The 20056-nt window shown below is 36.8% G+C and overlaps 1 protein-coding gene across 2 annotated transcripts in view; it reads left to right on the top strand.

Moving 5' to 3' along the window:
• The window catches only part of MED31 (mediator complex subunit 31), a 67157-nt gene that overhangs the window by 4389 nt on the left and 42712 nt on the right, over positions 1-20056 (top strand). Inside the window, exons 2-3 of one of the 2 annotated variants that reach the window (XM_090410318.1) lie at positions 669-715; positions 13238-13318. In XM_090410318.1, coding sequence (XP_090266444.1) covers positions 712-715; positions 13238-13318 — 85 coding nt within the window. In that variant the 5' untranslated portion in view covers positions 669-711. The remainder of the gene's footprint in view (positions 1-668; positions 716-13237; positions 13319-20056) is intronic. The other variant, XM_090410317.1, reaches the window with a different exon arrangement.

The raw sequence follows: 20056 nt of genomic DNA, 5'->3' as shown, positions 1-20056 counted from the left end.
TGAAAAATCACAGTATGTAAAAAATAGCATTCACTCTTTAATGAAACAACCATTATAGAAGGGGGCAGGATGTTTTCTGTTTCTTACATGATTTTTGATGATGGAAAGTTTGTGTGACATTTGGAAGGGTAAGATCTAAAATCTCCTTTGCACCAATTTTAAATACAACGGAACATTATATGCTTTTAATTATAGTTTGCAACAACAATTATAGTTTGGATGGTCTTAGCATAGAAGCAATATCATTAATGTCATGTACAAAATGGTTGCAAAATAGTAGGCCTGTTTCGCATGTTTTTGAGAAACAGGAAGTTGTAACTTTCGCCTCTCGTAATGAATTTTTGTAAAAATAAGGTTAGAGTGAATTCGCAATGAATATAGACTGGAAGAAGAAGATAGGCTTCTCCTTTCAATCTACATAGAATAATGTAAACTGAAATAATAACTAATAATGACACCCCCACTTTTTTTATTTCATTTTGGGTTTCATTCCTTATTTTTGCTTCTCTCAGTTTATTTTTAAGCATTTTATTTCGTCAAATAAGCTTGTTGCAGTTATTCTATGTAACTTATTTTATTTTCTACCTTGATCCCGTTTTATTAATATCAAACTGGATTCTAATTTTACCATATCATGGTTTTCTGTGCACATTTGTTCCTGCTATCAGCAATCTAATCAGCTATAGCCAAGCTCCAGACCTGTCTCCAAGTATGGGTAAGTGTATCTTTACTGTTCTTCTCCATTCTTTACTTTGGTCTTTATTTCATATGATATCATATTTACTAACATGATTAGGCACTTAGTTTAGTTAACAAAATATACTTAGTTTGAAAGTATATTAGAAAATAAAATTTTCATATTTTCATTAAAAATTAGCAATGCTTCTAATAGAATGTGTATGAGACAGCAAATACCATTAGAAAATATGCATAAAAATTAATATGGAAAACTATTTTAAAATATAAATTTTTAAAAATTATTTTTGCTCCTGTGTTCAACATACATACTTAATGCAGTAGATCAGTCTGCTTTCTGAAAGACATGAAATGTTTTCCTTTTAGGAGCTCATTTGACATATAAAAATGTTGCACTTAGCTTTTCCAGTGTAGTTTTTAAAATTTCTTCAAATCATATCTCAGATCTGTATGCTAGTGTGTATAGAATGTTAGTGATAAATACTGCTCAGAATTTATGTATATATATATATATATATATATATAAATGATCCACACATGAAAGGCCACAAGATGTATAGCATATTGGTGCCATGTGTGGGCTAGAGGAATAGAAGAAAGGAGGAACCTGTTCACATTTCTGTCCTTTGGAACAGTCTTCCCCAAAGATTACAGAGTGGAGAAGACTGTTCCAAAGGACAGAAGCAGATGGAATGAAACAGGAGGCAGTAAAGTTGGTTTATTGAGTTTCAAGATGGACTGTAAAAGGATGTTGGTGAGCAGCAGCTTTTGTTTTAATGCTATTGGAGCAATAATAGTGGTCAATTCAGCAGAGCACTGAAAGTATCTGTGGAAGAGGGGGTATGTGAGAGAAGGATCATTAATTAGTCAGATTGCCCTCTTCTGGATAGAATCGAGTAACTTACTTAGAGAGGATTTTTCTGCACCACCCGAAATGTGGGAACAATATTACATATATTGTTCCCACATTTGAGGTGGTGCAGAGTTAGTGGCTGTGAAGGTGTGACAAAGTACACCAAGTTTTTTGGTGACTGCAGACGCAATAGTTGAAATGTGGTTATGCCAGGAAAGATTAGAAGTTCAGGTCAGTCTAAGAAGAGAAATCTGATCGTGTTTGAATATCTCAGTATTACTTGAAGATAAAGGGGGAGATGCGAGCTTTCTTGTGAGTGATCAGACTGGACTGAGTTTTGGTGACATTGAAGTTTACAAGTTTGTCCTTTCCCCACTGGGATATAGCTGAGATCTGAGTTCAGGTTACTGGTTGTGGTAGATCTTGAGGATTCTAATATTTGAGCACTACAAGGTTTGTCAAATGAAAAGGAGGAATAGTGTGTATTGTTATTGTCAAAGTTATGGATAGGATTAGAAGTCTATGAGAGCGGGTCATTTATATACAAGACGAAGAGAGTGGGAGAAAGAACAGAACCTTTTGGTACTCCTGCACTGGTGGAGAATCTGAGGAGAGTAAACTGTCCACCATGACATGTAGTGAGCAACTAGTGAGAAAGTTGGTGATCCAGTTGCAGAGTGAGAAAGCAAACTATAGGATGGCAGTTTAAGTAGGCCCTTGTACAAAACCTGATTGAATGCCATTGAAATGTCCATGTGAGTTTTTCCAAATTTCTCCATGGCCTGAGATCAGAGGTGGATGGTAAAGCAAGATCTACAGCTGATCTTGCTTGTCCACCAACCTCTGGACTCAGGCCATGGAGAAATAGCTGGTATGACTCTAGGTGATTCGAGAGTTGGTTGCTGTTGGTGACCTTCTCCATAATTTTAGAGAGAACAGAAGTGAGAGCAGTTGGACTGTAGTTTATTGGTTGACTTTTATCACCTTTATTTGGGATGGGCTAGGTGTGGACCTGTTTCCATGTGTAGGGTAGATGCCATTTGAAGAGGTGATAGGATAGGTGTTAGTTCTGGGACACAATTTTTTAACCCAGTGGGTACCATCAGGACCAGATGCGTTGTTTGTGTTCAGGTTATTAAGGATTCTTCGAATTTCTTTTTGTAGAAAGACTATGGGAGATATGAAGGGCCGTTCTTGGTGGAGGGAGCTTTGCCCAGGTCATCAATGCAGGAACTGGAGGAGAGTGATGCCAATAAGTTGGGCCCCTGTCTTTAGGTGAGGTAACTACAGTAGTATCCAGATGTGAGAGAGTGGTGGAAACCTGGATGGACAGAAGTTGCACCCAATGACCTTGGCAAACGACCAGAAGAAGTGACTGCTATTTGGCCCGGAGGCAAGTTTGCAGCATTTGGCCTTTTCGGAGTCTGGCTCTTAACTTGTTGATGATTCTTTTACAACTGTTGCAAGCTGTACTATAGGCAGAGTGGGCAGCTGGAGTTTTGGTCTTTGAGCCATTCATGGTAAGCAGAGGTTTATTCTTTTACAGCATTGGAACACTTTCTTGATAACAAAGGCTTGGATGGTGGCTGAGAATTTGGAATGGAATAGGGGATGAAAGTCTTCATTCCTGAGGATGATTTCTGTTATTTGGTCTGAGTAGGTGTTTGGATCAAAAGAACTGAAGCAGTAGTTGGACCATGTGAAGAAGGAATAGAAGTCACAGGAGTCCTCCCAGTTGGCACATGTACCAACTGGTGGGTGAAGATTTTTCTGTGGCAAAAGAAACTTGTATGAGGTTCTGGTCAGAGTTACCAAGAAGAGAATAGATATCCATGATACCTGGACGGGGAACTTGTTAGGAAGAGGTCAAGCATGTTGCAAATTGGAGGGGGGGGGTGTTGTTAGGTATTCTGGTAGGAGGATTGATGATCTGAGATAGGTCATTTACTGATAGCTGATTGATCTTTGAAACTGGAGAAGGGGAGCCAATATGAGTTGTGCCCATTGAAGTCCCAAGAAGGATGACCTCACTATTGGAGTATTTTGACTATAGAAAGTCAAGCTTTAGGGGGGGAGAGAGAGAGAGAGAGAGAGCATACGAAAAGGGCAGGTTAATTTGGTAGAGAAATTTTGAACCAAAGTAGATCAAACAGTGGGAATTCAAGGATTTGCAGTCTCTGGCATGGTATATCAGTTCTAATGAATGTACAAGTGCTGCCCTTGTAATGTATAGTTTTGGCAGTTGAGGTTGTTATTTGGGGTTCTTATAGGAATAGTAATTCTGATAGATGACTGTAGGTGGTGATGCACATTGTTTATATTGCTGTTTAGGCCACAGATGTTGGTGAAGTGGATGTGGAAACTTTTTTTTTTGGTAAGAATTAATGTTGGTGCATTGTTTGGTTGGATTTTTTTTTTTTTTTAATGAGTTTTTTAACTACCGTATATGTTGGCGTATAAGACGAGGCCAAAATTTTAGGCTATTTTTAGGTTTTAAGCTTATGTCGATTGTATAAGATGACCCCGATTTCTTCTTTCTTATATTAATGCAACATTAGGTATTGTTGTTATATCTATTATTTTTATATCTATGCATATCCATTATTTTTTTGCATAGGATAGATTTAGTATTTACGCAAATTAAAAGTTATGAGCTCCAATTTTAATTATTAATTTTGCATTTTTTTTTTTAAATTTTAGGATTATTAAAATTGTTATCATTTAAAATCATGGAACCAGCAACAAAACAAAGAGTATGAAGCTTGATTTAAAATAAGGGTAATTGAAATGGCAAAGCAAACTAATAACTATGCTGCTGCAAGAAAGTTTGACATAACCAAGAAGATGGCAAGAGAATGGAGGAAGAACGAAGATATTTAAAAAAGAAATTGCCAAATTAAAAATGTGCGATGAGAACAGGGATCACCCGATTGCCACCACAACTGAAAAATCATGTTGTTGCAGAATGGGTATTCAAACAAAGGCAGAATGGTTATACTCTAATTTTGCTTGAATTTCGGTAATGATGTCTCTGTTTTGTATGTATTTTGGGGATATGCCAAATTTTAGTCCTTTGCTCAGGATGGTGATTTCATCGGATGTGAGGTTGTGGTGTGATAGATTGATGATGGAATGTTTTTTTGTGGGTTTTAAGGCAGTAATATCCGAAGGGTTTGAAGCAGCGCAATTGTTGTATTGGGTGTTTGTTAGTGCGTACCATTTCTTTGCATGTCAAGCTTCTATTAATAGCGTGTAGTCGTTAATGTGACATTGGGTAATATCCCAAAAGACCTCCCATTCGTTTGGGGTCATTAGCATTTTCAATCTGTTTTTTGTTTTGTGAATGTATGAATATGCTTGTTGCTTCTTTTTAAATCTGTTGTTTATGGCTTTTTTTATGAGAGCATGGGATGCCCGGTAGCAAATTTTTTTGTTTCTGCTAATTGTGCTGTTGCTGCGTACTGCCGCGAATTTTGGTATGATGTTGTGATCGAGGCATTTTTTGAGGAAAGTTATGTGTATTTTTTGTGTGGTGTGTGTTAGGATGGTTTAGTATGGGATGTGTTTTGTAGTCATTTAATTAACTGAGAATACTAAAAGTTCTCTAGAAAAAAATAACATAGTTGCTGTTATACCAGATGGTTTAACTTCTATATTGCAACCACTAGACGTCTGCTTGAACAAACCATTTAAAGATCACATGCGAGAAGAGTGGAATAATTGGATGTTGACTGGTGAAAAATCATTTACAAACAATGGATCTATGCACGCTGCATCATTTAAATAAATTTATGTAACAAAAAAAATTAATCAGATTTGTTTATAAACACTGCTTATTTTCTTATATAGCAATGTATTGTAACTACCTAAATGTTCATCCAAGAAATTAAGCTTCCCTTTTTATATTCGCCGTATAAGACAACCCATGATTTCGAGGGTTTTCTATAGTTGAAAGTTTATTTTTTCACTTGGTTAGAGTATAATAAAATTAGTTTAATCCTTTATCCAAGTGTGAGCAAACAAAGTTTGCGCCTGAAGTATCTTCAGGACTAGGGTAAAGTGATACAACACCAGGGCAACTCGTTGCAAAGGTGGAGAAAGCTACCAACACTCCTAACTCAGTATCTCCTATAATGCAAAACACATCTCCTTGCGGATATGTCTAATGTTACGCATTAAAGGAAGGGCCACTACCCAGACTAGTTTCGACCTTTATTGAGGTCTCTTCAGTGGGAGCCAGGCCCTAGTGGAAATACCAGGCAGAAGCATTAGCAGGTCATCTCTACCTATAGGAGTTGCCAAATGGTGTGCCACCCTTTTTTTTTAATAAATTACTCTGGATTTAGAGAAAGATGTTGAAAGTTTATTTTTTCACTTGGTTAGAGTATAATAAAATTAGTTTAATCCTTTATCCAAGTGTGAGCAAACAAAGTTTGCGCCTGAAGTATCTTCAGGACTAGGGTAAAGTGATACAACACCAGGGCAACTCGTTGCAAAGGTGGAGAAAGCTACCAACACTCCTAACTCAGTATCTCCTATAATGCAAAACACATCTCCTTGCGGATATGTCTAATGTTACGCATTAAAGGAAGGGCCACTACCCAGACTAGTTTCGACCTTTATTGAGGTCTCTTCAGTGGGAGCCAGGCCCTAGTGGAAATACCAGGCAGAAGCATTAGCAGGTCATCTCTACCTATAGGAGTTGCCAAATGGTGTGCCACCCTTTTTTTTTTAATAAATTACTCTGGATTTAGAGAAAGATGTTGAAAGTTTATTTTTTCACTTGGTTAGAGTATAATAAAATTAGTTTAATCCTTTATCCAAGTGTGAGCAAACAAAGTTTGCGCCTGAAGTATCTTCAGGACTAGGGTAAAGTGATACAACACCAGGGCAACTCGTTGCAAAGGTGGAGAAAGCTACCTGGTGTTGTATCACTTTACCCTAGTCCTGAAGATACTTCAGGCGCAAACTTTGTTTGCTCACACTTGGATAAAGGATTAAACTAATTTTATTATACTCTAACCAAGTGAAAAAATAAACTTTCAACATCTTTCTCTAAATCCAGAGTAATTTATTAAAAAAAAAAAGGGTGGCACACCATTTGGCAACTCCTATAGGTAGAGATGACCTGCTAATGCTTCTGCCTGGTATTTCCACTAGGGCCTGGCTCCCACTGAAGAGACCTCAATAAAGGTCGAAACTAGTCTGGGTAGTGGCCCTTCCTTTAATGCGTAACATTAGACATATCCGCAAGGAGATGTGTTTTGCATTATAGGAGATACTGAGTTAGGAGTGTTGGTAGCTTTCTCCACCTTTGCAACGAGTTGCCCTGGTGTTGTATCACTTTACCCTAGTCCTGAAGATACTTCAGGTGCAAACTTTGTTTGCTCACACTTGGATAAAGGATTAAACTAATTTTATTATACTCTAACCAAGTGAAAAAATAAACTTTCAACATCTTTCTCTAAATCCAGAGTAATTTATTAAAAAAAAAAGGGTGGCACACCATTTGGCAACTCCTATAGGTAGAGATGACCTGCTAATGCTTCTGCCTGGTATTTCCACTAGGGCCTGGCTCCCACTGAAGAGACCTCAATAAAGGTCGAAACTAGTCTGGGTAGTGGCCCTTCCTTTAATGCGTAACATTAGACATATCCGCAAGGAGATGTGTTTGGTTTTCTATAGTATTTGAGAGTCATCTTATACACTGACATATACGGTATTTTTTGTGGGAGAATTTTTGAGATCTGCAGCAAAATTGCATTTGTTTAGATTGTTATCCATTGTATTTGAAGAAGAGATAAAGAGGAAGTGGGGCATGCAGTTAGAGGTGACTGACCTGCAAACATACCACCCACACAGAGGAAACTCAGTCTCTTGTCCATATGTGGCCTCGACAGTTTCCCTGTGGCCGTAGTATTTGGTCTCTCTCCAGTTACAAACTGGCAAAATATGTGGTTGTAGGATTTGACACTAGTTGATCAGGAAACCTCCAGATTTGTTACTAACTGGCTCGGTCTCATGCACTAACCAGCAGCCAGCCTACAGAACCATTTTACTGCTGTATCCTTGAATTGGGGAGGATCTGGGCACCTTGCAGTGAGATTGGTATGTCATTGAGGGTATCACTCTCACTGCATGTGGGAAGAGGAAAGGGGGGGGGAGACAGAAACCCTTGTTCTAGTGACCAAACATGCTACTTCAGGTTTCTAATAAGCACTGGGTGATGAAGACATCTGCCACCTAGAATTGCTACCAAAAAGTTTTATATCTTACAATTTTTAAAAAATAATGTTATTTTTGTTTCAGATATATACCTGTAAATCTAAATTGGTAATAAGTATTTTTTTTAATTAATTGAATTTTATTTTTTTGTTATTCCATGCATAAATTTTTCTTATCTCCTTGCTCACATAGAATTTTGATGACACTGATTTATTTGCTAGCCTAATTAGCTGAGTGGTTAGTGTATCAATTCTCCAGCCAACAGACTGTGGGCTTGAATCCCATCTTGGGCATGGATGTTTGATTTACTTTAGTTGGGAGATGAATTTCATCACCTGGTGTGAGACCACTGTCCTGTTTATTGGAGGCTTGAAGTAGCTTCAAAAAGTTCCATGTTTGGTCTCTGGAGCAGGGTTTCTGGACTATGTAAAAAAATAAGTAAAAGTATACAAAAAACATTACAAATAATAATCGTTATTTTTATTACTACAGGTTTACAATTAAATCTTTCGTGGGTGAGAGCCACATGCTGGCCAAGAACCTTGACCAGCAAAGGTTGGTCGATTGGTAGAGCCTCTGCTACTAACTCACACAAAAAGTTAAGCAAGTTTGAGCACGGTTAGTAATTGGAAGGAGATCAATCATTCGATGCTGTTGCACACTCTCCCTTGATGAGTCTTTGGACTCCCTGGAGGTGTCACATAAGAAATGCAAGTTACATGATTTCTGTCATAATTTTTTTTACTTTTTTGGCACTCTAAAGTTAGATGCCTACAGACAATGGCTTGCATTAAATGCACTTGGTATTGGGTACCAAACATTCACCAAAACATTCAAACAGCTAGCAACATGCTGGCCTGGTTGGCTGAGTAGCATATCTGCTCTCAAACCAGTAAGTTGTGGATTTGATTACTGCCATGGGTGTGGATGTAGGTATGTGATTGTCTTTAGATGATAGATGAGTTTCATGGCCTGGTGTGAGACCACCATCCTGCTTATTGGAGACCAGAAGCAACTTGAAAAAGTTCCATGTTTGGTCTCCAGAGCAGGGCTTTTGGGCCAGGTAAGGTAAGGTATGAAGAAAAAAAAATCCCTAGCCTTCCTACAGTACTAATGTACTAGAAGTCTATAACCTTTTGTAGTTGGAAGTCACATAAAATATATATATATATATATATATAAATAAAATATTAGAAGCGGGCAGAATTTGTTGATCTCTGCTAGTTCTGACTATATCTTCAGTTGTCTTTTTTTTTTTTTATGATTTCCGCTCAAGAAAGGTTGTAAGCCTGTAGTATATTTTGTATATTTTGAAGTTAGTCTTCATTCTCTCTCTCTTCCATCCTCAAGACGGGTTGAGTCCCACATAGATAAGAGCTTTCCACTGTTCTCTGTCCAAAGCAAGCTCTTTCATATGTCAACAGCTTTGAAAGTCCAGTGCAGTTCTAAGAACTTTAATAAATGTTAATCTTGGTTTGCCCCTGGGTCTTGTACCCTCTGCAGTGCCCTCAAATACCAGGCGAGAAAGTTTGTCTAGTTTCATTTGCACAGTGTGACCAAACCAACAGTTGATGCTTTTTAACTATGTTAAGAATTGTTGAGTTAGGGATATTCAAATCTTGCAGCATTTGTGCATTTATCTTATGTTCTGTCCAATGAGTTGTGTTGATTTTCCAGAAGTGTTTCATTTCAAAATCCAACAGTTTCCTTTCTGCCTTTTTTTAAGGTCTAGCTTTCGGCACTGTAGAAAGCTGTTGATAGTTTATACTTTTGTATAATTTTATTTTTAGAGTTGCAGGAATTTTGTTTTTCAAATTTTATTCAGTTTATTCATCGTGCTCTGGAGAGTCTGTGTTTTATTGTTGCTATTTCATTTAAATTTGAAGTCTTATTACATTTTCCAAGTATTGGTTTCTTATCACGCTTAGTGGAACATAAAAAAATTTCAGTGTTTCAAATTTTATAATTTAGATTTTCCATAATACTTTGCACTTTATAAAACTAGTTCCTGTACTGAATTAAAAATTCCCATTGTGAAGGTTCAGAAATTATTCTTCTGCAATATTGGTTCAGTTTATGAAACTTCTTTTATTAATTTGCATTTTGGATTATTTCTATTTTTTTTTTTTTATTATCTCTTATCCCTTAAATTTTACATAACATTGATAATACTTTAAAGCAGGGCCAGCAAAGTTGGTCGATTAGTAGAGCCTCTGCTTTTAATCGCTCGCAAAAACTTAATCAAGTTTGAGCGTGGTTAGTAGTTGGAGTGGGATCAATCGTTCGATAGTGTTGGCACACTCTCCCTCGATGAGTCTTTGGACTCCCTGGAGGTGTCACATAATAATAATTAGTTTATACCCAAAAGCAGTACTCAGTAAGATGAATATCTTTTGTGAAGTCTTTTGTGTTTCTTAATCAGAATAAGATCACTGACTGGTTTGATATAAATCTGTATTATCATCTGTCCTGATTCACTTAGGCATTAAAATTTATTTTTTAATATAAATATTAATTCTAGCTCTTTAGAGTTAATATAAATATTAACTCTAAAGAGCCTGTGTAGCTCAGTGGGTGTGGCGTTTGCACACCACGGTGCTTGGCCACACGAAGGAAGACTTGGTTTCGAGTCTAGTTGGCGACTAGAGGAAATTTTTCTAAGCCTTTTTTCGACCGGTTCCCGAGTTAGTCGATCTCTGGCACGGGCAAGCGGGTTTTTCATCCTGTAAACTCAAGAAAATCGACCGTAGAACCCACATTATTTCAGACATTAAATATATTGTGTTAGGGTTAGGGACCACAAGATGGCGGCACATTTGAGCCGTCTCTTTTCACTGTGTACCGCTTAATTAGTGATAGCCTTCGGCCATCTATCTCTGATTGGTACCTGCGGAGATTGAACTGCCCACTCAGTCTCCAAAAGTTGGATAGGGCTAAATGGCCTCGCCTACTCCCTGTATACGGGAATAAAAAGGCGTTAGCTGATTTTTTTTTTTTTTTATATTAATTCTACAAACGTCAGAGGCTACAAAACCTGTAGTACATCAGTGTAATGTTTGCTTGTGATCAGGTGGTTAAATTTTAGAAAGAATATTTCTTGAACAGCTAGAGGTCATAGTCCTTGGAAAAAACAGTATAAAGTAGAAAGATTATCAAAATAAGCCTTAAAGTACAAGCCATTAGGAAAAAGAAAACCAGGACGTCCTCGTAAACGATTCAATGATGATTTCTAAGTCCGGAACAGGCCACGCTAGGCCTACATCCTTGATACGCATGATGATGATGATTCACTTTAAATTTTTCTAGCCACAGTTCTTACTCAATGTAGATTGTTGAACAGCCAGCCATTAAAAAATGGGTAAGGCAATTAGGCATTAAAATTTATATTTTAATATAAATATTAATTCTACAAACATCAGAGGCTACAAAACCTGTAGTGCATCAGTGTAATGTTTGCATGTGATCAGGTGGTTGGTTAAATTTTAGAAAGAATGTTTCTTGAACAGCTAGAGGTCATAGTCCTTGGAAAAAACAGTATAAAGAAAACTGTTGCAGAGGACAATAAGAAGTTGGTTCATAGATGCGAAGATCAACATTTGAAAATCCTTTGAAGAGCAAACGAAGTATTTATTATTTGTTACTTTTTATTATTGTTGCTGTTACTTTTTATTAGTCACAACACCTCGAGATGTTGCATTGCTATGAGGTATTGTAACAACTCTACAGACTTATTTCTGGAGGACACCCTATCCCCCACAACCTACTGTCACCTACTCAGTCCATCTACACAATGCCTTATTCATTTACCATTGTGTTCATTGAAAGGGTTACTGGCTTTTTTTTTTTTTTTTTCTCTCTCAGCATATAACATTAGTGCAAGGATTCTATGCATGGAAAAGCTTTCAAATTTGCTTTTAGGAAGTAAGTGAGGTGTTTTCTGACAAATGTTCATGGCATGGCATGGTCAACCAGACATGAGTAACCATAGTTGTGTAACCAGAATTTTTGTGTAAGTAATCCTGATGTAAGTTTGCAACTGCAGAGCATATGATAAATGCCTAAGAGATTTAAGGATTACATCAGATCTGCAGGAGAAAATGAGTGAAGAATGCCAATTTTTTTGGTATGAGGCTGTACATCTTTAAAATTTTGGCCACCTTTTCAGAGGTTCTTTGTACATATGGAATGGTTATAAGGTTTTATGTAGTGTAAACTTGGGGAACAAGTTTCATATTTCATTGATCCAATAAGAGTTGTAGCTATAGTCTAAGGATCCATATTTAGTTGAGCTTGCTAGTTGAGGATATTATATATCTGGGCAGATGATTTTTTCCCTATTCACTAAAATTTTTAAAATGCCATTTCTTATGAGGGATGGTTCATATAGCTTTCCTGTAGATGGAAAGTTAAGGTCTAAACAGAAGACAGTAACAACATTATGCAGAACAGTGCAGCTGCATTTAAGTTGTAAGTCTACATTTAGAATGGAAGAGAGTAGTTTGATGTAAAATAAGGTTAAAACATATGCACACTATCTCCACTGTTATTCATCATCGATACTGATCACATGTAACCACTATTAGTTTCACAAAAGCCATTATTGAGTTTGTGTACCATTAGGATATTAAAATTAATAAAGCAAATGAGGTAAACAGGACCTCTTGATCCTTCATCTCAGTCAGCATGAACAATGCTTTTTAGTTGGAAAGACCTATTCAAATCTCATCTGAGATGCAAAGACCTCTGTAAGGGTGTTTTTCTGAAGATAACAGCTAGTTTTGAATTTTGGTGGAAAGTTTTTTCATCATGCAGAGCAGGTAAACCAGCCAAAAAACATACTCAGTTATAGACAATACACTGCCCTCATAACCTTTGGAATTAATAAAATGATATTTCAACCTTGACAAAGCTAGGCTAGTAGCTAGCGAAACTAGTCTGCGTTTTTATACTAATATATGTATGAATAAAAAATCATATGGTCTTATAACCACAAAAAGTTGCGTTTTTAAGTATTTTATGACCAAATATGAATAATTTAAACTATAAAAGGACTTCACCCACTTTGGAAATAGCCACAAAGACTAAACAGAAGACAATAACAATGCATTGTAATTGTGATAGTTGTATCTGGGTCATTGAAATTAAGCACTTTTGAATAGTTGACTTTGGATAACCACAATTTCTAGTTGTCTTATTTTATTTTCGTAAAGTTAGCATTTTTGGAGGAATTTTTTGTAATTTTTTTTTTATAAATGAAATTCTGGTGAATTACATCGGCTTAAATCTGTCTTGGTTCAAGCATATCTATGACCCCAACAACTGATCCTACTCATGACTACAGGGGATTGAATGTCTTGTAACTCACTGTAATTGAATTCGATTTTGGCTTATCTAAAAATAAATTAGTATAATCATAGTGATATGAACTTTGAGACTAAGATCAATTTTACTTTGATTTCATAGAAACTGAGGATCAACAACGTCTCCGTTTCCAGATAGAATTGGAATTTGTCCAGTGTTTAGCTAATCCAAACTATCTAAATTGTAAGTATTTTGGTTTTAAATTGACAGTTTGACTACATGAACATGAAATTTCATTTATTACACACACACACACACACACACACACACACACACACAGCCACTTCCCGACTGATTACACTTAACTTACGTAAATTTTTGCTGGCCAGTGTTAACTTAAAATTGTGGATATATTTTGCATCTTGTAGAAAATAAATGGAGGACCCGACCAGGACAGTAAAGTACATGAACAGTATAACTCTGTGAGCCTCCAGTAGTTGGTGCCTTTTAGTTGGCACTGATAATGAATTACAGTAGTCAGATGAAAGCCCACTGTTATATTTGTTCTTACTTTTCTTTTTTATTTCCTTATATATATCTTATGCTGCTGGTCTTTATCTTTAATTTCGTCTAATATATTACTTTAATATATACTTATTTATCTCTATTCGTCTAAGTCACTTGAAATAACGTTCTCTCTCCCCTTTTCTTACAATATACCCTTAAATAAAATATTTACTTATTAATATTTTCACAGCTATCTTAATTCTCTCACACATGCAAATAAAGTGTTTACTTCCTACCAAATATTCTTTCCATTAGTTCTTTGCAGTCTCATTAGTCTCTTTATATCTCATGTTTTATCTAATCACACAACAATCTGATAGCGTTCACCCGATAAGTATTAACAAAATTTTTTTTTTCACTGCGCCAGCTAATACCTTGGATAGGCAGGATTCTTACCCAGGGTGACCCTCTCAGAGTGATACATGAAAATTAGATCGAATTTAATCTTGTCCCTCCGTTTTCTTATTTCTTCCTCACAGTCGTGGCTTGCTTTAGGAGTTTATATACAAGGATTTTGCGTGCTTAGTTCATTAGTATTTTATGAGCGGTAGTTTTGAATTCATAAGACAAAAGCAGATCAGGCAGGTACTTGAATGAAACATTTTAATAAGCTTGAGGAATTACGCAAATATATATTATGAACATATTATTAGGAATGCTCTCAAGGAAAATCAAAGGCTCAAATTTCAATACAAGACACCCATACAAACTTGCATTGACCACTATTACACGCATCTTCAGCATAAATTCATAGGCTAATATCATACCATCCTAATACACGTGGTCATAAATTAACATAATAACAGACTCCTTACATTAAGTTTAGCTCGTTCAGAGATATTCTCGGCCTCGTAGGGCAAACAAATCTTAACACAATCTTGGCCTGTACTAAATCATAGGCTATTCTTACAGTTCTTTAATTTTAGTCCTTTACAAAATACTTTCTTAGGGGATCACACACTCTTCTATAGCTGGAAATAGGAATTCAAAGGTCTACCTTACTCTGTCTATCGTCTCTGATCTTGATTTCCTTGATCTTTTTTCTGCCTTGTCTGGTCATCAAGGCCTTCTGTTTTAGTTTCTTATGAGGATATCTCCAGTCGGACTGTACGAGTGGAATCTCGGCGGGAAAGATTGTAGGTGACACGGTAACGTCGCCTTGACCGGATGGCATCCATTTGGTTCCTCCGTCGCACCACAACGCACAGCTATCCTAGTCCAAGGATATAGCTTGGCCCATTCTTAACGTTGTGACAGATGAACCAAATGCCTTCCACGACTAGCCAGGAACTTCTCCGACGGCGAACTCGACCACTGTCTGCAAGATCTGGAACCAAGAATCCAAGAAAAAAAGCCCAGAATGGTGTTTGCATGGCCTTTTTGTTTAATTTTCTCCTCTCGGAATTTCTCGGTCTTCGCGATGCGTGCCAATACGGTCACATGTGTTTACGTCAATCTCCTTAGCTCCCTCTATTTAGTTGCACGTGTACCCGATTTCTCTTCCTGGAAGGTGCTTTGGTTTTTCTTTCCAGTACTTCTTTCCCTCCCTTCTTATGCATAATGCAGGACGGCAAAGGTGACCCTTGAACCCTGACTCACAGCTTAGCTATTTTAGTACAAGAGACGGAGTTCTTAAGTGGATTTGCCAGCTTACATTGATCTCTACATCTGGCCCTCACTTAATACAGATTATTTTTAACAGCTCTTTTTACAATTTTATACTATTCCTAAATTTTAAATTGATTTGCATTTACAAACAGCTTACACTTATTCTGTTGCCAACGTTCCATATTCTCTGCCTAAGTTGTATTAAAGTTGTGACCTGAATATTTTATAATAAACATTTCTTAGCCTTTTCAGGACACAACACCACTGTACATTACTATTGCTTCAGATCAGAGACCTGTGGTTGTGCCACTAGTGTTCTTTTTAACCCCCTATCAGTCATTGTTAGGTGTTTTTATTATGATAATTAAAAATTGACCAAAGGAAAGTGCAAGTCATGATAATGCTAGGAATCAAAACAAAATTGATTTAAAAATTAAGATAAAAATTATTAAGAAATACAAAGCAAGACAAAGTTTGCTATTTTGAAAATCTCACAACATTTACCATGCCATCTTAAATACAGTCATCCCTCGACTTACGTCCGTTTGAGTTACGTCCTTTCAAAGATATGTCCATTATCCCATAAGGTAATAAATAACATTTTCGTCTATACTTTCGAACAAGACGCAAGCGAGCGTAAGGTAAAGCATGCACAGTGGCAACAGCGCTTTCAGCGGCAACTTCCCTCGGCAGTTGGCACGTGTCTTTAACGCTTCCTCTGATTTTGTGTTTGAGAAAAAGGTTATTTGTGTATTTATCATTAAATATTTCACTATGTTTTGTACAACATGGCTCCTACATGCGCAATCAAAAAACCTAGTGAAGAATCGCAGAAAAAGAGGTGAGCAATTGATCTTGAAACAAAGTTGCAAGTTATAAAGCAACATGAAGCTGGTAAGTCCGTTATTGTGATCGCACATGACTTCGAATGGTCTCATTCTACAGTGATGACCATTTTGAAAAATAAGGATAAAATCGTAGAGGCTGTGAAAGGATCTGCTCCCATTAAATCGACGATAGTGACGAAGCAACAACAAGCTCCTATCGGTGAAATGCAAAAGCCACTTGCATCATGGATAGAGAACCTGAACCAAAAGCGCATACCCTTTAGCACTGTGGCCATAACCACTAAGTCTCTTTAACATGATGAAGGAGAAAGCAAAACCTGATTATGATTACAAATTCAGTGCTTCTGGTTGTTTCATGAGATTCAAGCAGCGTTTTGCGCTGCATAATGTGAAAATGTAAGGGAATCTGCAAGTGCTGAGAAAGCTGCCAAGGAGTTTGTGGGAAAATTGGATAAATTGATTACGGAGGAAAATTATTTGCCACTGCAAATATTTAATATGGATGAGACATCCTTGTTTTGGAAAAAAATGCCCGAGCGGACATTCATCCACAAAAAAGCTAAAATCATACCTAGTTTCAAAGCTCTTCATGCCTGTGTTATGATTCTATTACAGGTAATGTGGCTGGATATAAACTGAAACCATTTGTGATAGCACATTGAGAATCCACGAGCCTTCAAAAACATTAGGAAGCATACTCTTCCAGTTCATTAGCAGAGATATAAGAAGTCGTGAATGAATCAAAAATTGTTTGAGGATGCCTTAATCAACTGTTAAATAAACAAGTGAAATAAAAAGCTATTGTGTGAAAGAAAATGTAGAATTTAAAATTTTATTAATTCTAGATAATGCTCCAGGTTATCCATCTTATAGCGGTGATCTTCACCAAGTTCAAGGTAATGTTTCTCCCACCAAACACTACTTCATTGATCCAACCGATGGATCAGGGAGTTCTTGCAGTGTTTAAGGCTTATTATCTAAGGAGAAATTTTTCACAAGCCATTTCTGCTACTGAAGGAAATGACCAGACTCTCATGCAATTCTGGAAAGCATTCAATATTTATCATGCTATTAAAAATATTGCTGTGGCTTGGGAGGAAGTGACCTCTTAATGACATATGGGGGGCATATGGAAAAAGACATTAAAGAGGTTTATGCATGATTTTGGAAGTTTGCAATAGTGGGCCTAGCAAACAATCTGAATCTCGAAGTTGATGACGACATAATACTCATAGAAAGTTCCCCTGAAGAGTTGACCAATGAAGAATTAGTCGAACTGGAGGAACAAGTGTTGCAGAAGAGGAGAAAAGAGAAACAGGAGAGGTAATTAAACAGTTTACAGTGAAGGATCTTGCAGAAATGCTCTTTGCAGTTAGCAATGTTCTCAAAATGGCTGAAGACATGGACCCCAATGTTGAACGCTACCTATTAATAGAAACGAAAGTACATGATGCGTTGGACATTTTCATCAAAAAAACGGTTACACCAGAAGAGCCACAGCCTGATCGTTCACACAGGGAAGGTAATGTAGATGTGATTATGCAGGAAGATTTGGGTGATTATTCTTCTGTTTTATAGTGGCGGTAACACACACAATACAGTTTTATAATAAGGTTTAAAAATTAAAATGACAGTATACTTATTATGGTTAAGTCCCTGACTCCTATACCTTTGTTGATTTAATGTATCAACTTACGTTCTGCCAGATGGAACGGAACCTGGACATAAGTCGACGGATGACTGTATTAATAATGCCTGGGTGGAAATTACTGAAAGTTATTTAAATGGCATATGGAAGAAAATATGGCCACAGTGTGTTTTGAAGGATTTGAAGGAAATATGGCCACAGGATTTGAAAAAGACATTGTATGAAGACGTTATAGATTAGTCTTAAGACTCCATGGAGGTGCCCATGCAATAATAATAAGATTGTAAATCTTGCAAAGCTACTCAGTTTGATGCCAATAATGTGAAGAATTAATAGAAGAGGAAAAGAAGAAATTATCTAACAAAAAACTTATTGATTTGCAAGCAGCAATAGTGAGAGAAGAAAATATTGATGCAATTCAAGATAAATCAAATGAGGAGCCATGACACTTCATCACCAGAGAGATGGTAATGGCATTTTATGAAATTGCATGAGGTTTGAGAAGATGAATCTTGATAGCAAAAACTTAAAACATTCACAGAGGGGCCAATGATATGCATGCTTGCTACAAAGAAATCTACAAAGAAAACAAAGTCATGGTCCAATTACTAATACGTTCGTTTATAAGGTAGAGTGGCTGACCCCTTCTAAATCTCCACAGCCTTTGACGTCTGCAGCAGTGTACTTATCATCATATTATTTTTGATTGTAAGGTGTTTGTACTTGCCTTTATCTTTTTATTGTACATTCTAAAGCACACTTTTGTAATATTTCCTGTGCATGAAATAAATAAAAAAATAATAATTCTGTTTACATGTTTGTCAAACATGTCTGCTTTGCTCAGTCAAATTCAGCATGCATAGTTGCTGCATAAGCAGTTAGGGATTAAGGGATTATTATTATTATCATCATCTGAGACCTCTAGGGAGTCAAGGACTCATTGAGAGAAGCTATAAATCACCTGTCACAAACAAACCAACTGTCATACCTTCCTTTAAATTCATTCATATCGATGCACTCATTACCCCTAAAGCAAACTATTCCACTCCCTCAGTGCTCTGTGATAGAAATCCTAGCTCTTATCCCCTTTCTTGACTGTAAACAAACTTAACTTCCATGGATGTCCCATGTACTCTTCCCACCTTTCCTATAACGAAAATTTTCATTAGCCTCTATCCTGTAATATCCATTCAAAACTTTACATACCTCTATCATATCATCCCTTTTTCTCCTGTTATCCAGAGTTTGTAATCCACATACAATCTGTCCTCATAAACTAAATCCTATAATCCAGATATAATTTTTGTAACTCTTCTTTGCACCCTTTCCACAACTTCTTTATTCCCCTGGAATCTGGGAGATCGAATCTGCGCACAATAATCCAGGTGTGGTCTTATCAAAGTTTTATAAAGAGACAAAATGACTTCCTTATCCTTACGTGTCAAGGTTCACTTCAACATCGCAATTATCCTCTGAGTTGTATTTGCAACTTTTGCTATCTGACCTTTGAACTTCAAATCCCTGTCCACCAATATGCCAAGATCTGCTTCCTCAGTTTCTTGTACCATAATCCTGCTAATATAATATGCCGCTGGAAATCTAATCAAGCCAAAGTGCATAACTTTACACTTACTGATATTAAACTAACAGCCATTTTCATTTGCCCAAATTTCCAGCCTGTTCAAATCATTTTGTAAGTGCTAAATATCAGTAGCATTCCTGATTGTCCTGCCTATCTTCACATCATCGACAAACAATTGCACATCTGATGTTAGACCCTGCCTGATGTCATTAATGTACAGATTGAACAATAATGGCCCCCAAGGACTGAACCCTGAGGTACACTGCTAGTCACCTTAAATTTGGCAGAGTCACGACCACTGTATACCACTTCTTGATATCTGTCAACCAGTGAAGTCAAGAGTTTCTATTAACAGCCTTTCATGTGGTATCCTATCAAATGCCTTAAAAAAATCCAACATTATTATAGTATATCCATTCCCTTTATTCAACTCAGCCGTGACATTGTTATAAAAATATGAGCAAATTGCTAAAACGTGACCTTCCTTTAGTAAAACCATGCTGCTCCTTGCAGAGTATAGCATGTTTGTCTACTCATTTCTGTATTGAAGTTCTTACCAACTTCTCTAAACTCTTCACTACCACACCAGAGATATTGATAGGTCGGTCATTAGACACATCAGTTTTTGCACCACCCTTGTACAATGGAACTATCATACATCCTTCCATTCCTGTGGTATCATTCCTGAGCTGAGACTCAAGTTATACAAACAAGTGAAAGGCCTAGTC

This window comes from Typopeltis vanoorti, chromosome 20 (genome assembly GCF_054136105.1).
Source record: "Typopeltis vanoorti isolate ZY-2024b chromosome 20, IOZ_Tvanoo_1.0, whole genome shotgun sequence".
In the NCBI taxonomy this organism is placed as follows: domain Eukaryota; kingdom Metazoa; phylum Arthropoda; class Arachnida; order Uropygi; family Thelyphonidae; genus Typopeltis; species Typopeltis vanoorti.
This window is presented reverse-complemented; position numbering and strand designations above follow the sequence as displayed.